At 47.4% G+C, this 26,396-nt stretch overlaps 1 protein-coding gene across 1 annotated transcript in view; it reads right to left on the reverse strand.

Moving 5' to 3' along the window:
* Positions 1-26,396, reverse strand: part of GRIK3 (glutamate ionotropic receptor kainate type subunit 3) — a 208,584-nt gene that overhangs the window by 63,506 nt on the left and 118,682 nt on the right. The window contains exons 2-5 of the mRNA XM_045859909.1: positions 20,247-20,423; positions 9,307-9,564; positions 4,399-4,580; positions 2,048-2,101 (exon numbers count right to left, since the gene is read on the reverse strand). Of these exons, the coding sequence (XP_045715865.1) occupies positions 2,048-2,101; positions 4,399-4,580; positions 9,307-9,564; positions 20,247-20,423 (671 nt within the window). The remainder of the gene's footprint in view (positions 1-2,047; positions 2,102-4,398; positions 4,581-9,306; positions 9,565-20,246; positions 20,424-26,396) is intronic.

Raw genomic sequence — 26,396 nt, forward strand, 5'->3', positions numbered from 1 at the left:
GTCCCGGCCCATCTGTCTGCTCCTGCAGTGTCCCCTGGTCCCTCCTCTGTATGTTCCCATCATGGGTGCCAGGGCGCTGTCACAGCACCTCCGAGTGGTGAGAACTCAGAGAGCTGAGGCAGTGGGATACACGTATGAGAAGAAAGTGCTGAGCCACTGACCCAGGCTGGTTGGGACCCCTAATGGCCAGAAGTTGGTCTCAGCCCTCTAGGAGCCCAGGACAGAATGGACGGGGCTGCCGTGCCCGGGACAGGGCTTTGGGGTCCTGGATCGTGACCCACCCCACCTTCCCAGCCTTGCTTCTCTGCCCTCCCCCCAACTCCAAACAGAGGTGGAATATCGAGGACCTGGTGGCCTCATCCTCAAGCCTCCAGTGACTTTCTAGGATATAGCATGGCTGGGAGAAGCCAGCTTGGGTGGGCAGAAATCCAGAAGGGATTAAGGAAAGAAGGTGCCTGGTTTTGGTCACCAGCCTCTGGGATCCTTTCCTCCTTATCTGCCCTCTGGCAGGTCCCCAGGCCTGAGCTCTAGACCAGGAGAATGTGCAACGCGACTCCTGAGCTCTGCCACAGGTACGGGGTGCAGTGGGTGAGGGGTGGAGGTGGGGCGCCAAGCAGTGGGGTGCTGGTAAATGCTAAATAACCAGCTCTCAGGGGAATAAAGACCTGAATTTGTAGTTTTTGCCAACCTCCGCAGTGTGAATACTCCCACGGCGGCCAATTTCAAGCCAACTGTGGGATACCACCAAACGTGGAGCTGGGAAGCGATGGCCACAATGGGCTCCCTCAGTCCGCCAGAGCGAGCCAGCTCCTGCACTCCGCTGAAGAGCTCGCCTGCCTCCTGGCCTTTGCTTATGCCGTTCCCTCTGTGTGGCACATCCTCCCTCTTTTTACTCGGTGAACTTCTACTGATCCTTTAAGGCCCAGTCCAAGCACCTGCTTTCCGATAAAGCCTGCCTCAAATTTTCCATCCTCCACGAGGCCCTCGGCATCTGGCCTCTCCTTCCACTGTGCTCCACGGCCAACTGTCCAGGCCTGCAGTGGCACATGCCTGCTGTATTAGCTGGACACAGAGATGCAGACCAGACAGGATGGGAGTTCCTCGAGGGCAGGGCCTCAGTGCTGGTCATCTTGTGATGCTCCGCTGAGCACGGGGCTCAGGAAGGAAAGTCACCGGGGTGCTGGGTGAACGAAGGAACACAGCCGGAAGCCGGCAGGGCTGCAGCAGCGGGGCTGATGCAGATTGCGGGAGCTTATTTTGGCAACAGGGTGGTTGGCAGTGCTGTCACTTGGGGTGGGAAGAGTCCACCCCAAGCCCCAGTGAGGTCAGAAGGCACCTGGATCCAAGGCAGGGAGTCTGGGTGTTGGTGCTCCTTTGGCACAGGGACCTCTTTATTCTGCTGATCTCAGACCACCACTAATTATCCTAATGGGTTTAAATGGCCCTAAATGTTCTCAGAGTTTGGACAGGACCCATCTGGAGCTTGCAGGTGGGCTGGCCTGGCCGACAGTGAGTGGGCAGACTCTGACACGGATGCTATAGGAATCCAAACGGGCTGTTCCTGTTGTTGCGAGAGGCCTGAGACATGCGTGGGCTAGGAGCCAAGGGTCAGCGTAATGAGAGCTAATACTTCCGCAGCTCTTACATGAACCAGGGACTGCCTTCAGCACTTACTTTGTTCACTGTTGGGTCCTCACGACCATCTGAGGAAGCAGAGCCCTTGCTATGCCCATTTTACAGAGGAAGAAACTGGAGCAGGGAGGTTAAATGACTTCCCCAAGGTCTCAAAGCCAATAAGCAGAGGGGCTTCTGTTCACACTGGCAGGCTCCAGAGTCCCTGCCCTTAGTCACACATAATGTCACTTCTCCAAGTGGGCAGGCCACCAAGACATCTTTGTGCTCTTACTTGGGGCCACACCTTAGGAAGGCAGGTCCAACCTGGATCTCCTCTAGCTGCAGTGCCTGTCCCCACCAGGCTGACCGTGTTTCGAGGGAACCCCACCTGGAGCCCCACCCCCAGCCCCACCAGAACATGGAGGTACGTTACCAGAGTGGTGAATATGAAGTGGTAGTACTCGGTCATCATGCCCATGGCCATGGCCTACAAGAGAACAGAGCATCAGCAACCTCCAGGGACTCCCAAGCAGCCCCCAACCCCCACCCAGCCACCCTGGGGTGAGGACTGGGTGGTGGGACAAACTGACAGGGGGTTGGGGGAGGCTGGCCACTTGGAGTGGGACATTCTCTGAGACCCCCTCCAAACGGTGACCGTGACTGGCTGGCAGGCAGCAGTGGATTTCACACGGGAGTGAGCAGTACAGTCACTTGGGACAGATTAAAATGCAGACTCTTGGGCTATACTCTCCAAAGATTCTGAATTCCACGGCGCTGGGCGGGGCCTGCTTGTCTGTCATTTTAGTGAGCACCTCTGGGCCTGCCGCACAATCCAAGATACCTTCTCGGGGGCCCTGACCCGACTCACTGAGCTCAGTGTCCCAGGTCTGAAGAAAGGCGTTCAGGTGCCCTGTCCCTACCTGCCCTGCCAGGCCCAGGAGGAGGGTCTGTCCTCCGCCCCAGCCTCCCAGCAAGGGCTGACCACAAAGCAGGTGGAATTACTGCATACCACCATGAAATCCACACCATATACATTTTATTTTGTTGGAAGTCTAGAATCTGTAGTACCAATGACTGTATGCATTTTCTACAGAGTGCTTCAGAAGGCTGGGCTGACAAAGTGCTCTGAAGGAAAAATGTCACTGGGTCAAGTGCACTTAGAAAATGCCACACAGTCACTCCCCCTCTTGGAGACTGACAACCTGCATCCACAGGTTAAAGGCTCAGAGAAGTCCTCGGGTGGAGGTGCACTTATCTTTGTTTTAGTTCAGTGTTTAGCTGAGCCCAGAATTTTCATTTTAAATTATGTTTCCAGGTCAGACAGACTTGGGAGGAAATTCTGACAGGCAGGCTGGATGACCGAGGGCCCATTACTTTCCCCTTGAGCCTCAGTTTCCTCATCTGTCAATGGGGCATGGAAACTGACCCCCTTCCCAGGGGGCAGTAAACAAGGAGCTATGTGTACCTTGCTCAGAGTGATTCATTAATAAACCAAAGTTGCAATTATTATTATTATTGTTACACAGGCTGGGAAGAGAAGGGATGCCCTGGGCACAGCTGACCAGGACAGTGGGGGTTAAGGGATTTCTGAGGGCGGTATCTCCTGGACGAGGACTTTAAAGTTGCCCCACACCCAGCGCTGGCCATGAGTCAGCTCCGGGATAAACCTGGTCCTTGCCTCACCTCCTTGAACCCTCCCAAACTGGGCGAGGTAGGGGCCACTCACTCCATCCATAGGGGAGGGGATGACTCCGGGGCCACTTGCTCTTGGCAAAAGGATTCGAATTCTCCAGTGAGCTTTCTGATCACCATATGAAGGAGGTTGGTGTGGGGCTTCCTTGGGGGAAGACAGAGGCTGCCATTCTCTCGGGCACCCCTGTGGGCCCAGCTGAAGGATGGGACTTGAGCGGCACCCCCTCCCAGGCCTTGACTCACTCCCAGCCCTTGCTCAGCACCCCTTCCTCTGTAATCCGTGTCCCCTCCCTGCTACCTGCCTTTCAGGGTGTCATGTATCAGGACCCCCCAGAATACTTCCTCCAGTCACCAGGGATGCTTTCTGGGACCACTTCCTTGCCTTTTTGGTTCCCACCAGCATGGTTTGGTTTCTCTGTGGCACCCTTGGAGGAGGTTGTAGGCAATTTGTCTTTTTCTTTCTTAGGGGGCTTTCTTTTAACCTCACCCGGCAGAGCTTGTTCCCAGCATGCCACACTGGGCTGTGTCCAGGACCAGGGGCCCCACCAGGACTGGGTGTCATTCCCTTCCCTCACTGTCACTGCAGAGCCGAGCAGATGGTGCGAGGAACCTCTATAAACCTCCTAGTTATGGGAGAGTAACACCAAGTGCCGCGGGCTGTGGGGATTAGTCTCTGGAAGAGGCAGTGAGGTGTTCTGGGGGCTACTCCCGAGACCCCCAGGCCTCTCTGTGCCTCCTGAAGTGCCCTGTCCCATGCAGCTTCAGGCCCCTCTGTGCAGCCCCTGCCACGCCCCTGGACAGAGATGGCACAGAAAGAAGCATTTACTCAGCACCCTTCATGGGCCAAGCCTGGCTGTGGCCGCCCCTCCTTCACCTTATTCCATCCTCACACCAACTCGGGCTGTGCAAGGACCACTGTGTCAGTTTTGCTGCTGGTGAGATGGAGTGACTGCCCAAGGTCATACAGCCAGCAAGAGGCCGCCTGGGGGCAAACAGATCTGGCCGACCTCACACTTGTACTTGGGGAAGGGGAGGTGGGGAAGGGGGCGGGCTAGTCCCAAGCACCAGTCCCGCTAGCCAGTGGTCACACACCTGCTTAAGGATCTGGGCAGCCATGGTGTGGCTGCAGTCGAAGATAATGCGGAATTCCCGGCCTCGCTTCATCTCCTTGAGCAGGGGGCGCGAGTCGTCAGAGTCCAGGGGCAGCTGGCGAATCTTCAGGCGGATGTTGTATCTTGATGGGGCCATGATGAGCTCCTGCAGTCGGATGAGCCCTGAGAGGCCCCGGGGCACAAAAGACATGTGTGCACACATGTATGCACAGTAATAAGCATGGCAGACTCATGTTCATGTACATGCCTGTGGCCATAGGTCTGCTGACATGGAATTGTGGCCCACAGAGATATGTGTGTGGGCACAGCCACACATGTCCAGACACAGGCATGTGTACTCAGCTGTACATGCCTGCACACACACAGATGTTTGTGCACACACAAACATATATTTGCATGCATGTTGAGAGAGGAAGAGCATGTGTTTGGGCAGATAAATATGTGTGTACATATGTAGATAGGTGTGTGTGCACACAGGTGCATATACACACATATCGATTTGAAAGTGGGCGTAGACAGAGAGCCAATTCTCATGGACCACACCCGCCTGCTCCTCTCCAATCCAGGACGGGTGCAGAGACTTATGGAGCCTGACCAGATGCCACCCCTCTTCACCCCCTGCCCCCCGTCACATTGTGAGGCACGGGACATAATCTTCCTGAACACCCTTAGCAACCTGCTTCCAGGATGTGGGCACAAGTGGCAGCTCCACACTCTACTGCACCAAAGGTGAGACTGGGGGGAGCAGGTGGTGTCTGTGCCCAGTCCCCATCGCCACCCCACCCCACCCCCAAGGGCAGACTCCGCAGTAGATCTAACCCATTCTTCCAGCTCAATGCAACCACCTGCTCCATGAAGCCTGCCCCTACTGTTCTGTCCAAACGAGATTTCCCCTTCTCCTAACTTGGTGGCCTACTGGCTTATCGCTAGCCTCCTCTGGCCTCATCTCACTCCCCTGGTCCTGCCCCAAACTCCTCAACAGGAGGGGCTGCATCCCCATAGCCCCCAGGACAGGGCTTGGGACTTAAGTGGTACTCACCACAAATTTCCATAATTGGATTGACTTACTGGTTTTTTTCTCCCCACTCTGAAAAATCCATCCTCTACTTTAGCATTTTGCAAAACCGCTTAATCTGGGGACTTCCAGGGAAAAACTAAATGTCATTTCCTAGAGACAAATGGCTTGCAGAGGTCTAATTAAGTTCATTTCCGTCCCTATTTCAAGGTTCATTCTTGCTGATGCCTCTCTGCTTAGCCTGGAAGCAAGCCTGCTGGCTGCTCTCTCTACCCCCAACCCCACTGCAGGGAGAGGCTAAGCCAGCCCAAAGCCAGAGGCCCAAACTGGTCCTTCCCCACCACCGCCACCTCCACCACCTGCTGGACCCCTTGTTCACCCTCAGGGCTCAGTGTCCGAGTGCTGGCTGCACCAAGCACTCACTATGCCCCGCTCCGCCAACAACACCACTCTGATACTCCTTTGGGAAACAACCTTCCTCCTCTCTGAGTCCCTAGGACCAGGAAGAATCCATCTCCAGCTCCCAAGGCACAGCATGTGACCCCACCATGGCCAATCAGGCCTAAGTATGGGTTCAGAGATGGATATGTGACACCACTAGCTGTTCTTCTCAGAGTGGCTTCCAGAATGTGCTAGAGTAAATGGCAATATGTATTCCCTTTTCCGCTGAACTCAAAATAAGGAGGAGGTAAACCTGGGAGTCACCACATACAACCCAAGAGAGATTCCAATAGGGCAGAAATCAGAGAGCCCAAACAGAGAGAAAATAAGTCCTAATGGTACCCATTTGAGCCCCTGGATCAAACAGTACCTGAAGCTAATTTACTCTTAAATTTTCCAGTGAAGGCAGCCAACAAAATCTGCCCCCTCCTTTTTTTTTTTCCTTCCTTAAACTAGTTTGTGCTGGATTAAGTTTGCAATCAACTATTCCAGTGTCTCCTGTCTGGACAGAGTCCCCTACCCTCTCAGCCCCCACCCCCCACCCCCCCAACAGACAGCCCACTTCAGAAGCCTTCCAACAGACAGCCCCCATTCCCAAAGCTATTTCAGGTATACATGCTTGGGTCTGTTCAGGCTCTCATTCCCATTCTTGAGGGCTTGATGTCAGGAAAGTAATCAGGCCGGGGTCCTTCATTTCACTGTGCTGGGGAGGACAGACTATAACCCTGGGATCTAAGACTCTCAGAGAGCTCCCAAATGAGCTTTGCCATGGCTATGGGCATCAGGAAGCCCACCCCCAGAAGGTCTCAGATCCAGGTGGCTGGGTTGGGAGAGGGCTCTGGAGTCCTGAGCGGCTAGATGGACAGGGGCCCAGTGCCTCCTGACACCAGACTTGATAGGCAAGAGGACAAGGATCCCTGTGGGCCTTAGCAGAAGAGGGAGTGGTCATAAGCACCCCCCAAACACACATCCAGCCTTACCCCTCCAAAACTAATCTCAGAAAGTCTTAGTTTGGCTGACTGATGCTGCCCACTCACACCTGTTACCCCACAAAGCCCTGAGTGTACACGTTGCTCCCACTTGCTCCGTTTCCAGACCCATGCACAGCATCAGTAGGCACATGGGCTTTGGGGACCCAGGACATGAGGATAGGGATAGCCTGGATGCGGGAGCAGAGGCCACCAGAGTCTTCCTGTCAACCAAGTGCACTGCCCTGTGTAATGTATGGTGACCCACATTCTCCAGCAGCAAATGTCAGACCTCCTTCCCTCGAGTGTGCTCCCCAGGGAGATTGGAGGCTTGTCTCGGCCAGCCCCAGCAGAAGACTAGGTTCTTTTGTTTGCCTGAGATGAGCTTTCCTTCCTGGCTGCTTCCCTAATCAATCTCTCTCAAAATATCTGCAGTGAATCATGTTGGAATCAACGCTTTTCACTTACAAAGCACTTCTGCATTCATTACACAACTTCACCATCTCCTTGTCCTAGAAAGCATGCAGATGAGGGACTTTTGTTCCAATGTTACAGAGGAAGGGAGCAGAGGCCCAGAGAGGTTTAGTGACCCTCTCAAGGTTTTGCAGCATGCTAGCAATGGGGTCAAAATCAGAGATCCTATCTTGCGGTTCCTAGACCAAGTCATCAGGACATAAACCCATCATAAATCAAGCAGCATCTGTACTGCAAAAAGATAACTGGTATATCCTCTTCTAACATGCTAAGAGAATCATGATTTTGTCTGGGTGGCAATGTGCCAGTCCCACGGGATGACTTGAGATTGGGAGGAGCCAGTCAGGGGCAATCCCATTCCCATTGGACTGTGCTTCTGGGTAGCAGGCATGCTCGGTGAGCTGTACTGAGTGGTCTGCTGGAAGGTTCTGAGACTGGTCTTCCTTCCATAAGAGGCATGCATCACATTAAGAAAAGGCCCTTTGGCTCCCCCCATACTTGAATCCTCTCTCCCAGCCAGGCTGTCCTCTGATACGACTGCTGTGCACAGGCAGCCCTCCTCCTTCTTGCTCACGCTACTCCCCCTCGGTTATGCCCTCCCGGCTCCTCTCCCTGTCCATCCTTCTTCAAGCCCCAGCTCATTCACGTCTCCGTCCTCTGGTAAGTCAGTCCAAACTAGCCGAGGCCATAGAACTTCCTCTCCCGAAGTATCTTGAGCCCTGACTTCATGTACCTGTCACTCAACACTTAGCTCTGGTGGCCTGGAATGACCAGCGACCTCTGGGTGGACACCTGCTGCCCTACGACATGATTAACTTTTCAAAATAAGATGGTATAACTACATCTCATTTCTTCTCTCTTACCAGTGCCCAACACACTCTTTCCTAATGAAATTTAATTGTCATGTATTTCAACTTGATTTTCAATTTGATTCAATTCACTTCAGTTCAACAAACCTTTATAAACATCGGCATCGTACCAGGCCCTGTGCTCAACCCTGCAGGTACAGAAAGCTCATGGCCCAGAAGACAATTGTTCATGGTGGTATGTCATGACCAATACATCTGCAGGGCTGCAGAAACACTGGAGGTGATCTGGAGCTGGGCAGGTGTGCCCTCAATGGCAGAGACCTTGTGCAGGGGGCACTGAGAGGGATGGGGGTCCCTGCCCTCCAGGATCTTCTGTCTGGTGTTTTGGGTACAGCAGGATGTCAATAGAGGCTGGTAGAATCCCGAGCTAGATCAACAACTCGGGAATGTCTTTTCTGAGGGTTTCTCCCTGCGATTCCCACTTTGCATTAGGAGGTAATTGAGCTGACATTGAATCACAGGCAGCTGAGAGTTGGAGGGTTCTTTCCAGGCTGGACACTCTTGACTTGATGCATGGGCAGAGAGGACCAGATGGGTTAAGTGACTTACCAAGGTCACTTTCTTTTAAGAGGCAGGGCTAAGAAACGTTTTGGGACTCCAGTCATTGGAAGGAAATTAGAGAGGAAACAGCCCCATCCTGCCCAGCTAGTAAGCGTCAGAGCTGGCATACATGTACTGTGGGTTTGAGTCAAAGGTTGTGCTCAGAGCCAGCAGGGCTGGACATGTTTGCTGCAGAGCATGGAAATGTGGGAATATAAGAGCAGGCAGGTGTGGGCATGGCTGTGCAGGTGTGGGTGTGGGTGCAGGTGCTGGGAGCAGGGCGAGTGTGCTGAGTATGAATTTGAGCATATTGCTGGGGTGGAAGTGGGTGGGTAGGGAAGGTGTAGTGCAGGTGTGAGGCAGGTGTGAGATAGACTGGGGCTGAGTGGGGTGCGAGTGTGGCTGGTGTGCACAGAGCTGTGAGTGCAGGGACAAGTGTCCATGTGACTGAGTGACGCTTGAGTGTGAGAGAGAACCTTTTTTTCAGGGGCAGTGGAGTTGGGTGAACAGCCAAGAGCACGATCCTGGGTTTGTGCCCCCCTTGTACTGTACCCATGGCCTGGTCAGGCCTGGCCACCCACCTGTACTGTCATCATAGACCACGGTGGCCGACCGCCACTTGAGGTACTGAACCAGGTCAAGGATGGCGTGGCTGAGAGAGGCATAGTCAGGGTAGAGGTTCACGTAGAAGGTGTCCTTGTTGTCCAGCGGGTGGTGCTTCCAGCGCAGCTGGATGTGGGGAACCTCCAGGGCATTGCAGATGGACTGGACGGCGTTGGTGCAGGAGCCCTGGGATGGTCCGAAGATTGCCACCACGCCCAGTGCCAGCTGGTCACAGGCTGCAGCAGAGGGAGGGAAGGAAGGTACAGGGATCAGTGCTGGGTTTTACTGGGGGGTTGGGCACATTGGGAGCAATGACTTTGGTGATCCCATAAACACATGGAACCCTCTGAGGGTAGCTGACTGGCAATCTCTCTGAATTTCTGTTTCGTCATCTGGAAACCAGGGTCCTAATAAATGAGGTTGCCTCAGGGAATCATAGGAAGTTGAACAAGATAATACATATACAACCCTCAGCACAGTGCTCATGAAATAGATGTGATGGTTGCTTTTGATGCTGTCATTGTTTTGATTAGTGTCACCAGATCTGTACCATGCCCTGATCTGTGTAGGATTTTGAGAGACAAATAGAAATGAAATACTTACTTGCTGATGAATTTTAAACTTAAACCTCCAGCCCGAATCTGTTTCCTAAAATCCAGCTGGTACATCTCATCTGTCACTGAACACTGCCACTTGGATGTTCAAGATGCATTCCAGACCTAACAAGTCCGAAACATAACCCCGTCTTCTCTTCCCAGACTCTCCCATCTCAGTCGATGGCAGCTCCACTGTCCTGTCCAACTCTTTATGCCAAAAACCCTGGTTCTGTTTGGATTCCTCTTGTTCTCTCATATCCTACATCTCAATCCAACATCAACTCCCATTGCTTCACCTTTGAAATATATCAAGATCCTTCTCGCCACTCCCACCCTGGTCAAGGCTGCCATCGTCTTTCACTTGGATTCCTGCAGAGGCTTTCAGCCTCCTCAGTAACCCTCCATGCCACCTGTCCTGTGCTCAGCAGCTGGAGAGCGCCTGGCACAACTTAAATGGGTTACATCACTCCTTTGTTCCAAGGGCTTCCATTCCAGTCAGTAAAAAAACCAAAGTCCTTAACAGTGACCAGCAAGGCCCTACTTGTAGCTCCTCCTCACTCCTGTCCCCAACATCACCACCCTCACCACTTTCCTAACTTCCTCTCCCATCCTTTTCTCCTTTTCTCGCAGGACTCAAGCTCCACTGGCTCCCATGATGTTTCTCACACACACTAAGCACGCTCCTGTCTCAGGACCTTTGTACTTACTGTCCCTTACTGTCCTTCCCTCGGATCCACATGACTCCCTCCCTCCCTTCTTGCAGGTACCCGTGTCTGTGCATCCTAATAGAGAGGCATCACTGCCCAACCTATAATAGCAATCCCTATCCAGCCACACTTCTTCAACCCCATACTCTGCTTTGTTTCTTTATTAAATGACCACCAGAAGACTTGTTCATTTTTTGACTTCTCCTCCCACTTGAACATAAGCTCCAAGGAGGCAAGGACTTGCTCTATGTTGTTTACTGCTGTATCCACAGGGCTTGAAACAGTACCCGGTCTGAGTAAGTGCTTCATCAACATCTGGTGAGTGCACAAATGCTGATTTTTTTTTACTTCAAACACTTCACATTCTTGGGGGAGGCCCAAGAGCTCAGGCAGATCAGACAGCAGATGCTTCTGGGAAAGTCAAGCATCAATGGGCACAGCATAGCATGAAATGAGCAAACCCAGGGCAGCTGGGGCTCATACAAGGATTGTGCCTGAAAGATCCATAAAATGAATCTCTCAGGGCCATTAGGGGGAGGGCAACCCAGGAGCAACTGCCCTTTCTTCTGGAAACTGTCTCTACTTTTCCTTTGGGTTCCACTGATTTTTCCACTCCCAGCCCATGAGGGGTGGGAAAGTGACTAAGACCCTAGGCTACAGCTATTGGTTTAGAGGATGGTCATGTGACCAGTAAGAGCCAATGGAATACCATGAGACCACCAGCCCTGAGAAGAGGGCACATTCCCTCTGTAACTGGATCTGGAAGGAGGTAAGATCTGGAGGTACAGTAGCCACCTTGTGCACACAAAAAAAGTGTGGTGTTTGTCTTTGAATGGAGTCAGTCTGGAGGTGAGCAGAGCCAAGAGAGAGAAAGAAATATGAGCCCCTGATCAGGTAGAACCCTGGATTTTGGTTACAAGAACCAGTACCTTCTCTTTTGGCTTAAGCTAGTTAGGATTTGTTTTTCTGTCACTTGCAACCGGAAGAGCCATAGCTGAAGGGCATCAGCAAACTCACTAGCATGTGGCCACAAGAATGAACTACATGCACATGTATGAACATAGGATGTATGTAGAGGGAAACAAGACAGTGCACCTAAGCATAGATACCTAGTGGATTCAGATGCATCCTGGCCACCTCAAGGGACTCTGGAAATGACTTACTGGCATTAGGTCCACCCCTAAGATTTGCAGGGCCCAGGGCCAGAATACAAATGGAGGTCCATTACTGTATGGCTAAATAGTTAAATGTTATAAGCTAACAAACTGTTATATAAAACATGCCCTGCCCCACTACCCCGCCACCCCCATCTTGACAATATGCCTTCACAACAACTTGGAAAGTCAGGATATAACAACCTGGAAAGTGATGATGGAGGCTTCTCACACATAGTGATGTGGGGAGTGGTGGCGCCAACCCCTACCCTGTTCCCTTTGCTTTGACCACTGGCTCCACCTTATACCATAAGGGGCCTCTCCTCTCTATCTGGACATCCCTGCCCTTACATTTGAGCTTCGTCCATACCTATGCCAACACCTGCCCCTTGGTCTCACTTAGACAGGGCCAGCGAGTGGGACCATGGCAGCATGGATCTCTCCCTGTAGCATGGCCCAGGGAAGAGGTTCATGCAGCACCACTGGGCAGGAAAATTCAGGGTTCTAGATACTTGGAGCAAAGACTGGGCAGCACACAGGGTCCTAGTGGGCAAGTCCCCTCGGCCCCACTGACCCCTTGTTCTGGGAGGTGATGTCGACTAGAAGGAGGTGAGCATCTTCCAAAGCACAGGCTCTGGGAAAGGGGCCCTCTTGCCTGGGTTAAGAATGGTACCAGTGGATCCAAGGATACAAGGTGGTTTTGAGTCGGTCACAATGTATGGTTTTTGAGTATTTTCCCTCTCTACTGATGTATATTCCCTTGCCCCTCACTGCTTTCTGGGAACACGAGCTATTATAGAAAGTGTTTATTTTTCCTGGAATTTGTATTTACCCCGAGAAGACCAGAGAATGCCATTCATGGTGTAGGTGAAAGATACCGTGCTCTGCAGGAGTAGGGGAGGGGCTGGTTATTGTTAGGAGTCTGCTGGAACCACCTGGAACATGGGACAGGGTGGCCTTGTATGGGAGGCAGCAGGGCCAGTACAGAGAGCATCTCCTGGGTCAGCAGGATTCCTGTGGCCAATGTCAAGTGCAGAAGAGGATGCACAAGGGAACATGGTGCCTTCCGGATGCTCCTACAATTGTGGGACTGGAGGCCAAGTCAGGGAAGCACTGCTTTGTCCCTGTTATCATCACCCTAGAGCCAATAAACCTGGGCAGCACTCTGAGAGACTGTGTGTGAGACAAAGTGATGATAAACACTGCAAAAATAGGAACTCTGGGTGTGTTGGTAAGTGTCCAATTTAGGGACAGTTCTTCCTTTCAGTGCCTTTGTCCCCAGGAAGCCAGTCCCTGACTTGTACACTCACTGCCCATTCATGCTGCTCTTCTGTTGGCTGGGTGTGTGGGTGTCTGCTCTCACCACTTTGTCCCCTTAAGAGCAGGTGCTGCCCGGGGAAAGAGACCACATGTGAGTCACTTTGTAGCCATGGAGGCTGTATACTAACATGAAGGAGATGGTGACATTGAGTACGTGACAACTGTCCAGGCCTGGTCACTTCTTCTTGCCCAAGCCAGAAGCCATGGGAACCTGATAAAATCTGCATGTTTCTCTAATAATCTACCTTCTGCCTTTGTTTTGAACCTTCTTGCTGTCCTCTGATATCCCTAGTTTCCATCCCATCACCTCCTGTCTCAACTCTTTCTCTTTTCCTTCTAGGACCTTCCAATTGATGACTTAGCCAAATGACTTGTGTGTCTCATTTCCTCTCACTACCAGCTCCAAGGATCTGTATCTTGGATTTTCCCCTCTGATCTAAGTCTTGAAGCAGGTAGGTAAGAGCTGCCCTGCCACCCATCCCTCACCCTTACCCAGCTCAGCCTTTTAGATCATGGCCACCTTCAGGCCCAAGGTCTAGGCCTCCCTGTTTGACTGAGACAGGGGAGAGTGGACCAACCACAAATTATGATGATGTGGAGGACTGTCAGAGTGATCTTGAAGGGAGTAATTTAGAGTTTGACATTGGTCGTAGTGCTAATGGTGAAGGAAATTATAATGATCATTGGAACAGTGAAGACTATATTGTAGGGCTGTTGATGATCCTGGTGATGCCATTAATGATGGTGGAATTGATGAAAATGTTGATATTGTGAAATAGTGGTAGGATGATGATGACGGGATTGATGATGATAAATATATCAATGCCATGATGGTGACTGTGGTGATAATGGTAGAAATAATGATGATGATATAAAAATTAATGAAGGAGGAGATGATAATAATTTGGATGGAGTTGATAAGATTGGGATGATGAAGATTCAGTGCTATGATTATAAGAATGTTTATGATGGTAGAGATGATGGTGACCATGTGAGTGTGATGGGACTGGGGATGATGATGTTGCTGTTATGGCAATGGTAGTGATGATGATAGTAGGGGTGGTGATGGTGGTGTGGATGGTGTTGATATGATAACAATGACCACACTGGGTTTCATTCTGCCGGAAATGTAGTGATTAGATCTCACTGTTGGGTGTTAGCAGGCATCAGTCCTGCCTTTTACCTATTCCTTCTCCTTGGCCTCTCTTCACATCCCTATTTTTGTCCCTTCCATGTTCCTTCTACCCTCTAATAATTTTCTGGTCTGGAAGAACACTGTTTTCTCAAAGGGACCAGGGCAGGGGGTATAGCAGCAGCAGCAGCAGCAGCAGCAGCAGCAGCTTTATCTCCAGATGTTTCCAGGGCAGCAGCCAACCCTTGTTCTGGCAGCCCTGAGCACACACTGCAGTAATTACATTATTTGTGGCTTCAATTTTAAATCCATTTTCTGGTCATTTTACAGTAACTCAATGGTTCACAGTCATTGCAGGAGTCCACAGTCTGAATGCAGTCCCCCACCCCCTGTCCATGGCAATTGTAGTAATAGCAAAAATTATCCCAATCAATTTGTGTCTTAAAAGGAATTGAGCAGCCCAGAGAATAAGTGAAGGCAGAGGAGCCTGGGGAGTGCCGGGTCGATTCCAGGCTGGCTCTGGTCAGGCTCGGAAGAAAACACAGACACTCCCTGGGTTTCTGGCTCAGGTGCTACCTGGCAGTCACTTATCTTTTAATTTTCCACAAAACATTAAAAAATAAAGACAATAAGTGAAAGTCCCTTTTAATGGGGAAAGGCCTCCTGGGCCTCTGTGGAGGGAAGTACTAATTCAACCGGAGCTGGCAGGGCAGGTGGTGCCAAGCTCCGTGCCTCTGCATCCCCGTGCCCCACATGGCCCCAAGGTGGCTAGGTGCAGATGGTGTGAAGGGACTGGTGACAGGCACCTCTGCCTAGGGAAAATGAATTATCATTGGGTTAATTGGAATTAGGCCCACGTTCACCTCCCTGGAAGAGGCCTAATGGTGTGCCTGAGAATATAAAAACCAAAGATCAAAAGAAAAATAAAGATCACAGGATACGGGATTCCCTAGGGGATGGAGGGTGCCCAACGGGGAGCATGATCAAACAGCAGACATGCCTCCAGGGTCAGACAGTGGTGTTTCCAAATAGTACGGGTCTGTCTTTGCTATATTATCAGAAGGACATTAAGGGAGAGTGATGGCAGAGAGGTGTTACTTATTTTTTAATTGAGATATAACACAATATGGTAAAGTGCATTCATTTTCAGCACAGACTTTGATGAATTTTGACATGGAACTGTTCTCATGTCACTACTACTTGGATCAAATATAACACATTTCCAAACCTAACAAGGTTTTTCTCTGCCCCTTTCCAGTTACTATCCATTGCACACTACTCCTGCACCTAGCAGTAACCACTGTTTATTCACTCAACATTATGTCTGTGAGGTTCATTTGTGATATTGTGTGTAGCAAGAGTTTGTTCTTTCTTTCACTGCTGATTCTAATTCCATTGTATAACTATACCCCAATCTATCCATTCTCCTGTTGATGGACCTTCCATTTATTTTCAACTTTTGGCTATTATCAATAAGTGGCTAGGAACATCCTCTCGGGCATACATTTAACTTTAGCAGATACTTCCACACGGTTCTCCTGAGAAGCTGAATCAGTCTGTGCTCCCACCAGCATGGTGTAGAAAAAATTCACTTCCACCCTAGCTTCCACCATTCATAAAAAACTGATTTGGGATAGATCATAGAGCTAACTATGAAGGACAACACAAGAGAGCTTCTAGAAGGGAACATAGGAGAATATCTTCATGATGTTAGGACAGAAAAAAAACAGAACACAAAAGGCACTAACCACAAGGAAAATGTGAATAAACTGGACTTCTTCACATTGAGAACTTTCAAAAGATACTACTGAGAGAGTGAAAAGCAAACTCATCTGTAATAGCTATCTGCAATACAAATGTATATATAACCAAGGGCACTTATCCAGGATTTATAAAAGACTCCTACAAATCAGTGAGACAATGACAAGCAAGTCAATTTTTAAAAGTGGTTGAAAGGCTCAGAAAGCACTTCAGGAAAGAGAAGATTCAAATGATCTACCAGTATATGAAAAGACACTCAACATCTCTGGTCATCAGGGAAATATAAAATGACACCACAATGAGATGCCTACTACATAAACCAAATGGCCCAAATTAAAATAAAACTGATTTTGCCATGAGTTGGTAAAGATGTGGAGACATGGCAATGGCCGTCCACGGCTGCAGGAGTTCAAGTCAGTATTGCAACTTGGGAAAACCGTTTGGCTGAGCATCCACACACCTTATGGCCACATACTTCCAATCCTATGTGTATACCCAACAAAAAATGTGCATGCTTGTGCACCGAAAGATATCTATGAGAGTGTTCATAGCAGTGCTATTTTAAGGCCCCAAATGGAAACAAGTTGAATGTCCAACAGTTATTTCTGTTTTGAAAAACTGTGGTATCTTTGTGTAATGAAAGATTTACAGCAATGAAGAACAACAGATGACTTTTATTCAACAACAGATGAATCTCAGAGATATGTCATGGGGGAAAGAAGCAAGACTCAAAAAATTATAACCTGGTATTCTACTTATGTAAAGTTAAAAAAAATAGGCAAAAGTAGTGCATGGCACCAGCAGTCTGAACAATGGTGCTATAGTATGGCCTTGATGGGCAGTGATCACAGAATCTCTCTCTCTCTCTCTCTCTCTCTCACACACACACACACACACACACACACACACACACACACCAAGACTCAGAATTGTGAAAGAAAAGCCCAGAGTGTTATAAGGTGAAGCAAGGAGACCTGACCTTATCTGGGGGTTTGGGGAGGGCTGCCCTGAGGACCAGAAGCTTGAGGGAAGGATGAATTAGCTACACCAAGGGCCAGGCAGAGGTGAGATTTATAGGGGAAGGAAATTACAGAGGACATAGCCTGGGCAAAATCCCTGACGTGAGAGTGTAACAAGGAATAAAAACTTTATACTACTCTGACTAAATGTTAAACCTGACTTGTTACTCTAACCTGATATTTCTAGAGCTTGCATGTTAATTTTTTTCTAGTATACTTCACAGGAATCAGCAGTTTTAGTCCCTGTGTGAACCTAGGAAGCAGCCTGACCTCAAGACCCCAGGAATTCAGCTGATGAGAAACCAGATGGCCAACTCAAGGATGCTGACCATAAAGATCCACATCAAGGCCTATGGGAAGATGTCCTGCATGTTTACAGTCCCCTTCCCCTGAATTCTTTGTTTTGCTTTTCCCTCCGCTCCCTGATAAAAACCTCTGCTTGCATGGAGATGTTAAGATGGGCTTTGGAACAAGAGTCTCCCATCTTTATGGCGGCCGACACTTAAATAAACCTCTTTCCTTTTTACTAGCACCTGTCTCATGAGTTTGGCTTTTGCTGTGGCAGGCAGCTGACCCTGGGTTCAATGACAGAGGGAAGCCTGGCACCCTGTGGATGGCAGGTATGGCTGGAACTTAGAGGCTGAGTGAGCGAGTAGCACAGATGCGGCTGGAAGGTCATGTTGGGGCGAGACTAGACATGCCCTCATGGGCTTTATGGATGATTTAGAGAAAAACAATGGGCATACCATCCAGGGTTTTAAGCAAACAAGTCAGGTGACCTGGTGGAGAGTGGAGAGGGGCTGTGGCTTTGGTCACTTGGACCAGCCTGGCTGGACTTCTAGCATCATGTGTTTCCATCTCAAGTCTGCTCGTCTACCCGCGCAGCTCTGCATTGTGCAGGACTGGGAGTTCCTACTGGAGGAAGTGCCTTGGAAGGCTCAGAAGCTCTGCCCCAGGCTTGCTATTGGCTGAAGGTCTCAGCACTGAAATGTAAGTGTACCACTAGACAGTGATTCAATATAATTTTAGTGTTTTTTAGAAAAAATGGACAGAAGACTGTCTAGCCTTTTAGGGAGGTCCTGCCCACATGGGCCTCTGTGTTCTGACTCTAAGCATTTGTTCTGTGTCCTGACCTTTTTACTGAGCAGTTTTGGTTGCGTTTAGTCATTTTCTAGACAGACAAGGCTGGGCAGAGGGTGCCAGCTCGAATTCTCAGCAGAGAGGTGGATACCTGACCGCACAACACTGGCTTCAGGGCATGCTGGGGAGGAAGTGGGCAGGGTGAAGGGCATGCCAGCACAGGGGAAGGGAGATGGGCAATAGACCACTCTTTGAGGCTATTAGGATACAGGGGCAAGAAGGTAGGCTCCCCTTAGTCTGGGTGCTTGTTGGCTCTGAGACTCAGGGCAATGTATTCAAAAGATTCAGTGTTAGCCATTTTCAACACTGGGGCCTTTCAAACTTCAGTGCACAAGGAGAAAAGAAGCAGGGTGGAAGAAACAAGGGCTAGTGGTAGGAAAGGCTTGTAGGTATGAGGCCCCTGACTTGATGATTCAGCATGTGGAGAGCTAGTCAGTCAATGTAATACAGGCAAACTCCAATATGGTACCTCATAGGTCCCAGACATGGATCTAAGCACTTCACAAAGCTGTGCACATTCTGCAGATGTGAAAACTGAGACACATATTGTCCAAGGTCACACAACTAATATCAGAGCAAACAAGGTGTCATTCCAGGCAGTCTGGCTGCAAGCCTGCACTCTGCTGCCTTTCTGTGATGAAATGTTTGCCCACGGTGGGGCTTTGTGGGTAAACAGAGCCAACAGCAGGTAGTACCTTGTCAAGTCTGCACCTGGGACCTCAGGAGTACTTGATTAGCAATTGAGAACCCTTTAGAAAGACCAAGGGTTCCCTGTGGATGGGCCTCAGTTTTCCCAAGACACATGGATGACACTATCCCTAAGCTCAACTGACAGGGGTAGTGGACAATGATGCTCAGCCTCACATTCGCCATTCTCACCCCATTCATTCATTGATTCACTCAATGATCATTTCATTGAGCACTTACTATACACCAGTCTTCTAGGTTCCAGGGCTATATTGGTTAAAAAGAGAGAACTGTCCTTTCAGTGGTATTAGAGAGAAAGGGAGAGACATTAAACACACACGATTATTTAAGTATTACTTGTGATAAGACCTTTAAAGAAGAAAAGCAAGGGGTGATATCACACTATAGGAAGGATGACTTAGTCTTCTCTGGGAGTGAGAGTCCTTAGGCCTGAGATTTTTAAATACAGTTTTGTGGAATGCTAGGGCTCTGTGGAAGTTATTTCCAGAGTTAGCTAAGCCTTTAAGTTAAAATTCAATTAACTATATACATAAACCATGTATTTTAAAAATAGTAACAAAAGAGTATACTCAAATGTGCCACATTAGAAACTCCTAGTTCATTCAGATATTGATAAGTTACCTTTTCTTTTTCTTGGAATAAAGTTTTCCACTCCTTTCTGTGCAAGGGTTGAAGTTTACTGTAAATATCTCACTGATGAAGAAGGATGAAGTCCCCAATTTTTTTTTAATTTTTAAAAAGTCAGATGTGGGAAAAACTGTTTGACTGAGTTTACTACAACTTGTTTTTATGAATTATGATTTTCTTGTTATTTTGTAGCCAAAACAAAATATGAAACCATTGAATGCTGAGGTCAATGTCAGACTTTAAGTGTCATCCGTAGTCTCTGGGGCCAAAATGTGGTCGGCATAGAAGCAGCTTTGCTGTTTTTAGTAAGTCTTTTTATGGCAAGTAAATGTTGCATATTAGAACTTATACATATTCTGGTTTATATGCATTTAAAATTTTTATATTCTGGGTAGGATTTCAATGAAATAAAAACAAGTTGGAGAATGTCTTTGGTTTAGAGGTGTCAGAGACCTGGGCTGCCCTTCTTACTGCAGGCTCCCCAGCTCCATCTCAGGCCCCTCCCCTCTCCCCTGATGCCCCTCCCATGGCCCCTCATTCCCTCATAGCCCCTGACAGTGACGTGGGAACTTTTGATGGACAACATACTGCTCCTTGGGGGTGACACAGACAAAATCGAACTGGAACTGAGGCAGATCCCAAAACTGCACAGGAAAATGCTCTAAGCCCCAAGCCCACCCAAACCTCTGGGCCATTTTCAGCACCTCGGACAGCAAAGACCACCCTACTTCAGCAGACAGGGTGGCACACTCACCCTTCTTGGTGGCTTCGAAGCTATCGTGGAAGTGAATCCTCTGGATGTCATAGGTCAAGGTTGTGTTGGGCAGCAGAGTCCTGTTCCTGTTGATGATGTTGGCAGAAAATCGAAAGGCATGCTCCTCGGCGTTCATGACCTGGGCGTTGGGGCCATCTGCATACTCAAAGATTCCTCCTGCGAGAGATGGGTACAATCGTGTGTACTGGGGAAGGAGAGGGCACCAACGAAGATGCTTGCCCAGAAGGTTTCATGGACAAACTCCCCCCATGTGTTCAATAATATCCTAGATAATTCACATACACAGAAATTGTGCTGGAGCATAAGAAATATGAAAACCTCCCAGTTCATTTCACTCAGCTAGCGAATTCCTGATAACAGAGACTGACAAACAGAGCCCAAATAAAATCACCAACTTATTAACATTGCTATAAAAATTCTGAATAGAGTGCTGGCACATAGAATCTGCCAGAATATTACAAGGATAACATACCGTGACTTGGCAGAGTTGTATTCTAGGAATGTAAGGGTGGTTCAACATAAAGAAATCTATGAATATCATTCCATCACATCAATAGTTCAAAGGAAAAAAACCACATAACCAAATCACAAAATGCAGGAAGGAATTTGATGAAATCCAATACTTATTGCTGTTACTAATGCTTAATAAACTAGCACCCAGAAGAATACTTCCTTGAAGCATCTTTAGCTCAAATCAGCCTTTAATATCACACTAATGGTGAAACACTAGAGACATTCTCATTAAAAAGGGAGACAGGGGAAGAATCCACACCACACCATTAACCAATGAAATAAGAGAAAAAGCATACCTCTTGGACAGAAAAAAAACTGTTGTTTGAAAGTGATATACATGTCTTCCTAAAAGGAAAATACCTAAAATAATCCCTAAACACAAAAACTAGTAGGAGCTATAGAAGATTCAAGTTAAGTGACCAGTTAGCACAAATTAATAATGTTTCTTTATATCAGCAACAACCAGTAAGAAAACTCAATAGCAAAATAATTTCCCTTATAATGTTAACAAAATATTAAATAACTAACAACAAACCAAATAATAAATGTGTGCTTCTAGTGATAGCAATGACAAAAACACCTTAAGGGGAGATGTAAAAGTAGGTTTAAATGAGGAGACATGTCATGTTCTTGGGTATTTAGAGGTAGAGGTGTCAGTTTTCTCCAAATTAAATTTTCAGTTTAATTCAATTCCAATTAGAATCATAGAAGGATATTTCTTTTACTTGACAAAATGACTCTAAAATGCATCTGGAAGACTAACTAGGAGATAACAGTCTAAAAAGAGATGAGTGGTGACTTGCACCACCAGATTTAAAATATATTATAAAGCCAAAATAATTAAACCGTGCCCTAATGGCATATGAAAACACAGGTAGATCAATCAGATGAGATTTAAAAGTCCCCAGAAAGAGATTCAAGTAGAGATAAGTATTTAAGACACGATAAAGGTGGCTATTTCCAATTAGTAGGTAAAAGATGAGTTACTCAGGAATTGTGCTGATACAATTATTCAATTATTTAGGAGAACTATAATTTAGATGCTAATCTTAAGCCACATATCAAAATAAGTTCCACACCCTGGCTGGTGTGGCTCAGTGGATTGAGCACCAGCCTGTGAACCAAAGGGGCGCTTGTTCAATTCCCAGTCAGGGCACATGGCTGGGTTGTGGGCCAGGTCCCCAGAAGGCGGCACACAAGAGGCAACCACACATTGATGTTTCTCTCCCTTTCATTCTCCTTCTCTTCCCCTCTCTCTATAAATAAATAAATAAATAAATAAATATTTTAAAACTTCCAGATGGATTAAAGATTACATAGCAAGAAAGTAATGGAAGGAAGGAGGAATGAAAACAGTACACAAATACCAAAAAAGAAAATATAGGTGAATATCACATAATATTGAAGTGGAAGAGGCCTTCCTAGGCATTTCAATGAAGTCAGAAATGTAGGAGAAAGATTGATAACTCCACAGAAATCATATAAAATTTGTATTTACCAAAACAACCATAAACAAAACTAAAAGGCAAACAACAAACTGGGAAACAATATTGGTAACATATATGGCAGTGTAAAGGTTGATGATCTTGTGTTATAAAAAGCACTTAAAACTCAACAACAACAAAAAATAAATACTCCAATAGAAAAATGTGCAAAAGAGTGTGGCGGGGGCGGGGGGTAGGGTGGTGAAGGAGAGCATGGGGGGAAATTGGGACAACTATAATAGAACAACAATAAAATATTTAATAAGTGATTAAGTAAATAAGTAAGTAAATAAATAAAAGAAAAACTAGCAACCATAAAGAAAGAAAAATGTGTAAAGGGTAAGCATAGATGTTTCACAAAAGAAAAAAATAATAGTACAAAGGAGCTATTAACATGGGAAGAAATGTGCATCAAGCCTGGTAATAAACTCATTTGAAACCATCAGGGAGATACCATATTTTGTTGTCATTTGCATGTTTTATCGGCAAACACAAAACAGATTATGTAACACAGATTATATAACACAGCTTTGGTGAAGGAGTTTGGAAACTGACACTTGACTCTTGGTGGAAGCGGGGACTGGCACACCTGCCTTCCCCACGGCCACTAGAAATATACCAAAGGCCTTAAACACGCTCATGTCTTGGACACGATACTCCGGTGACTCCGGTAGTGGGCATGCGGTGCGTGGGGAGGGGGACTAGAGATGTCCGACAGGAGAAATAGCTGAAACTGCAATGTGCTGTATATTTCCACATACCAGCAAACATTTTATTTTTGAGAAATACCCACAATGAATGTGCAAGTGACCAGTGGAGGTTAGAAAGCAGGCCATGCAGTGTGGCCCCAGGTCAGAAGGGGAAGAGAAGGGAGGTGAGGCAGCAATTACATCATCGCCATCAGAATGGGAGACATTCCAGGACAACACAGGTGAATAGTGCTATGCGGTAGATTTCTTATTTTCCGAATGAAACTTTGTTTTTGTTTCTGGATTTGTTTTAAGAATCAATTTTATTGAGGCATTACCTACTTTAAGAAATTCCACACAATTCACCTTGCTTTAAGTGTACAGGGATTTTTGGGAAATTTTCTGAGTTGTGTGACCATCACCAAAATCCAGTCTCTGACCATTTCCATCACCCTAAAGCTCCCTCGTGTCCACTTACACTCAGTCATTGTTTTCACCCACCTCGCCCCAGGCAGCCACTAATTCACATTCTGCCTCTAGAGATTTGCATTTTTTGGCACTTCATATAGATGGAATAATGCAGTTTAGGGTCTTCTGCATCCAACTTCTTTCACTTAGCATAATGTTTTTTGAGGTTTACCCATGTTGTAGCATGTGGTAGGATTAGGGGTGACTTTAATTTCCTTCTTGTTGTTTTTCTGTATTTTCAGAAAAGTTCTGCAGGGAACATGTGTTACATTTCTCATTAGAAAAGCCACCATGTGATTGTACGTATGTGTTTAAAGGAAAATAATGATCAAAATAGCATATGACCCGGTAATTCCATTTCCACAGATATAAATTTAGCAACAGTTAGAGGTACATAAACATATTTATGTATAAAGATATTCTTTATATAATATTGGAAATATAGAAACAACGCAATGTCCCAAAGTAGGAGGTTACTCAATATATTAAAACCCACCCATATGGCAGAACAACCTGCAGGCATTGACAGTCAGGGAATAGGATGGCTTGATATGGTGTCCGGGATTTGTTTCCAGGTAATATGGGAGGGGTGGAGGTAAAGGGGAGGCAGGTCTGGCTGGATGGGCTATGGGTTGCTGGGGCTGGGTGGTGGGCCCACAGGGGCTCATTGTACCATTCTCTCTCAGTGTATCTAAAAGACATCCTCCATCATAAAGTATTCTTTAAAGTCACAGTATAAGTAAGACAAAAATCACAAATCATGGTAGTGGCATCAGAAAAGAGATATTATGTACATATGTGTATGGCTGTTCTCTAAAAACTCAAGCGAATCAGAGGAAAAACAGAGAGCTCCTCCTAGGGCATTGGCACACACATAGGAAAACGTATAGCCCCCTGTACGTCAGCAACCAATGAGGAGAAATTATAAGGGAGAAAAAGAGACCCTCTTCACAACAGCAACAACAAAAGAAATAAAACAGCTGACAATATACGTGCAATTCCTGTATCAACAAAACTACAAAACTTTAGTGGGGGACATAAAGGAGGACTTGAATAAATAGAGAGACATAACTTGCTCCTGGAAGAGAAGGCTCGATATTGTGAAGACGTCAGTTCTCCTCAAATTAATTGATAAATTTAATGGAATTCGAATTAAAATAAAAAAGGACATACCAGAAGGGCATGCACCAAAATGTTAACAGAGGCGCCTTCTAGGAAGGAAAAGAATAATGGATTGCTTCTGCTTAGCGCTTTCTCCCCGCAAGTCCGCCCCATTGAGTGATAGCCTTGGTAATAAGGAAAAAAAGCTTTAAAAAATGCTCTTAAAGAATACTCAATGACACAGGAAATGCTCGTCCTCTTTTCCCTCCCCCTCAAGCAACAAAATCATATTACAGTATGATAACTATTTATTGAGCCAAAAGCACATATTTATATTTATAGAAAAAAGACTGGAAGGATTTGCATCAGCATGTTACCCATGAGTATTTCTGGGTAGGAGGGGTTTATGGATACTTCTAGTCTTGCTCTTTGTACTTTCTTGATATTTCTAAATGATTTGCAATCAATAATGTTTAATTTTTATTGTTTTAAAATGTAGAAATTTAAGAAGAGAGCCTGGGGAGAAGTCTAGTCATGACAGATCTCTATCCCAAATAAGGGCCAAAGGTCGTGGAACAAAGCCATTTCCTAGGGCTTCACACCTTCCTGGCCTCTCACACCTTGGCAGGTGGGAAGGAAAGGAAGAGAGGGGCTGCTGTCTCACAAGGGTGATGACACGTCTCAAGAAGGCTCAGTCTCAGACAACAGTTCAGTTCCATAAACACCAATCTCTGCCACATGCCAACCTGGGAGCTGGGACACCAAGAAGTCAGCACTGGGCCCTGCTTTCCCAGAGGGCTCAGCCGACAATAACCAGCATCAGAGTGGCACAGTCGTGGAGAGGTGCCCGCCACAGGCTCCAGGCACAGCCATGCCTCCGCCCAAACCCTTGCTACAGCCACTGAAGCTACTCAGTCTCTCTGAGACTCAGTGTCTCCACCTGTAAAAGGGGGTGCACACTTCAAAGAGCTGATTCTTGGGAGGAAGAAAGGAAACTATTAGTAAATGCATGGCACGTGGTGCGGAATTCTTAGAGGGGGAGAGAAACAATGCTGTTTAGAAAAACAAATTTTGAGTTTCCACATTGTAGAGCAGAGGTTGACAAACTTTTTATGCAACATGCCAGGCAGTAAACAGTTTGGCTTTGTGGGCCAGCTGGTCTATTCAACTCTACCATTGTAGCAGGAAAACAATGACAGACAATATATAAACAAATGGGTGTGACTGGGTTGCAACAAAACTTTATTTACAAAAACAGGTGGCAAGCAGATTTGGCAATCCACGCAGACGGGCTGGAATTTGTGCCCTGCTTTAGGGGAAGGGCTGCCTTTCTCACAGAGGTAAAGCACCTTAGGGCCTGGATAGAGAAGATAGGACTATCATAGTCCCAAATTGCCTTGCAAAAAACCCCCCAAAACAAACAAAAAAACAGATGAGATGTTGAGTTTCTGAATGGGGAGGATGGGAGAGAAGGGTCCAAAAGAAAGGAAATAGGTATGATGAAGGCTCAAAGAAGGGAGAAAGAGGAGGAGACTCTAACCCTGGCCCAAAGGCAGGTGAGGCCAGAAAGAAATCCTCCAAGGCAGGGAGGGGCCACGCTAGCAGTGATGCCGGATGCTTAGCTTTCCATTGGCCAGCACTGCGCTGCTGCCTCCCTTCCTTACAGGCCCCGGCCTTTAGGAAAGTCTGCCGCAGAAAACTGACACCAGCTTGTGCTGTTCGGGGAAAGGGAAGGAAGGTGGGCAGTGTGCCCAGCCCAGGATGAATTAGGGCAGAGAGAAGACAACAGGTGCAGCAGGTGGAATGAGAGAGGAGACAGAAAAATCAGCAGAGAAGGAAGAGGTGAGCAAGAGGTGATTAGGAGAAGCAGGAAG

The sequence above is a fragment of the Phyllostomus hastatus genome, unplaced genomic scaffold (assembly GCF_019186645.2).
Source record: "Phyllostomus hastatus isolate PE091 unplaced genomic scaffold, TTU_PhHast_1.1 phas_scaffold_182, whole genome shotgun sequence".
Taxonomy (NCBI): domain Eukaryota; kingdom Metazoa; phylum Chordata; class Mammalia; order Chiroptera; family Phyllostomidae; genus Phyllostomus; species Phyllostomus hastatus.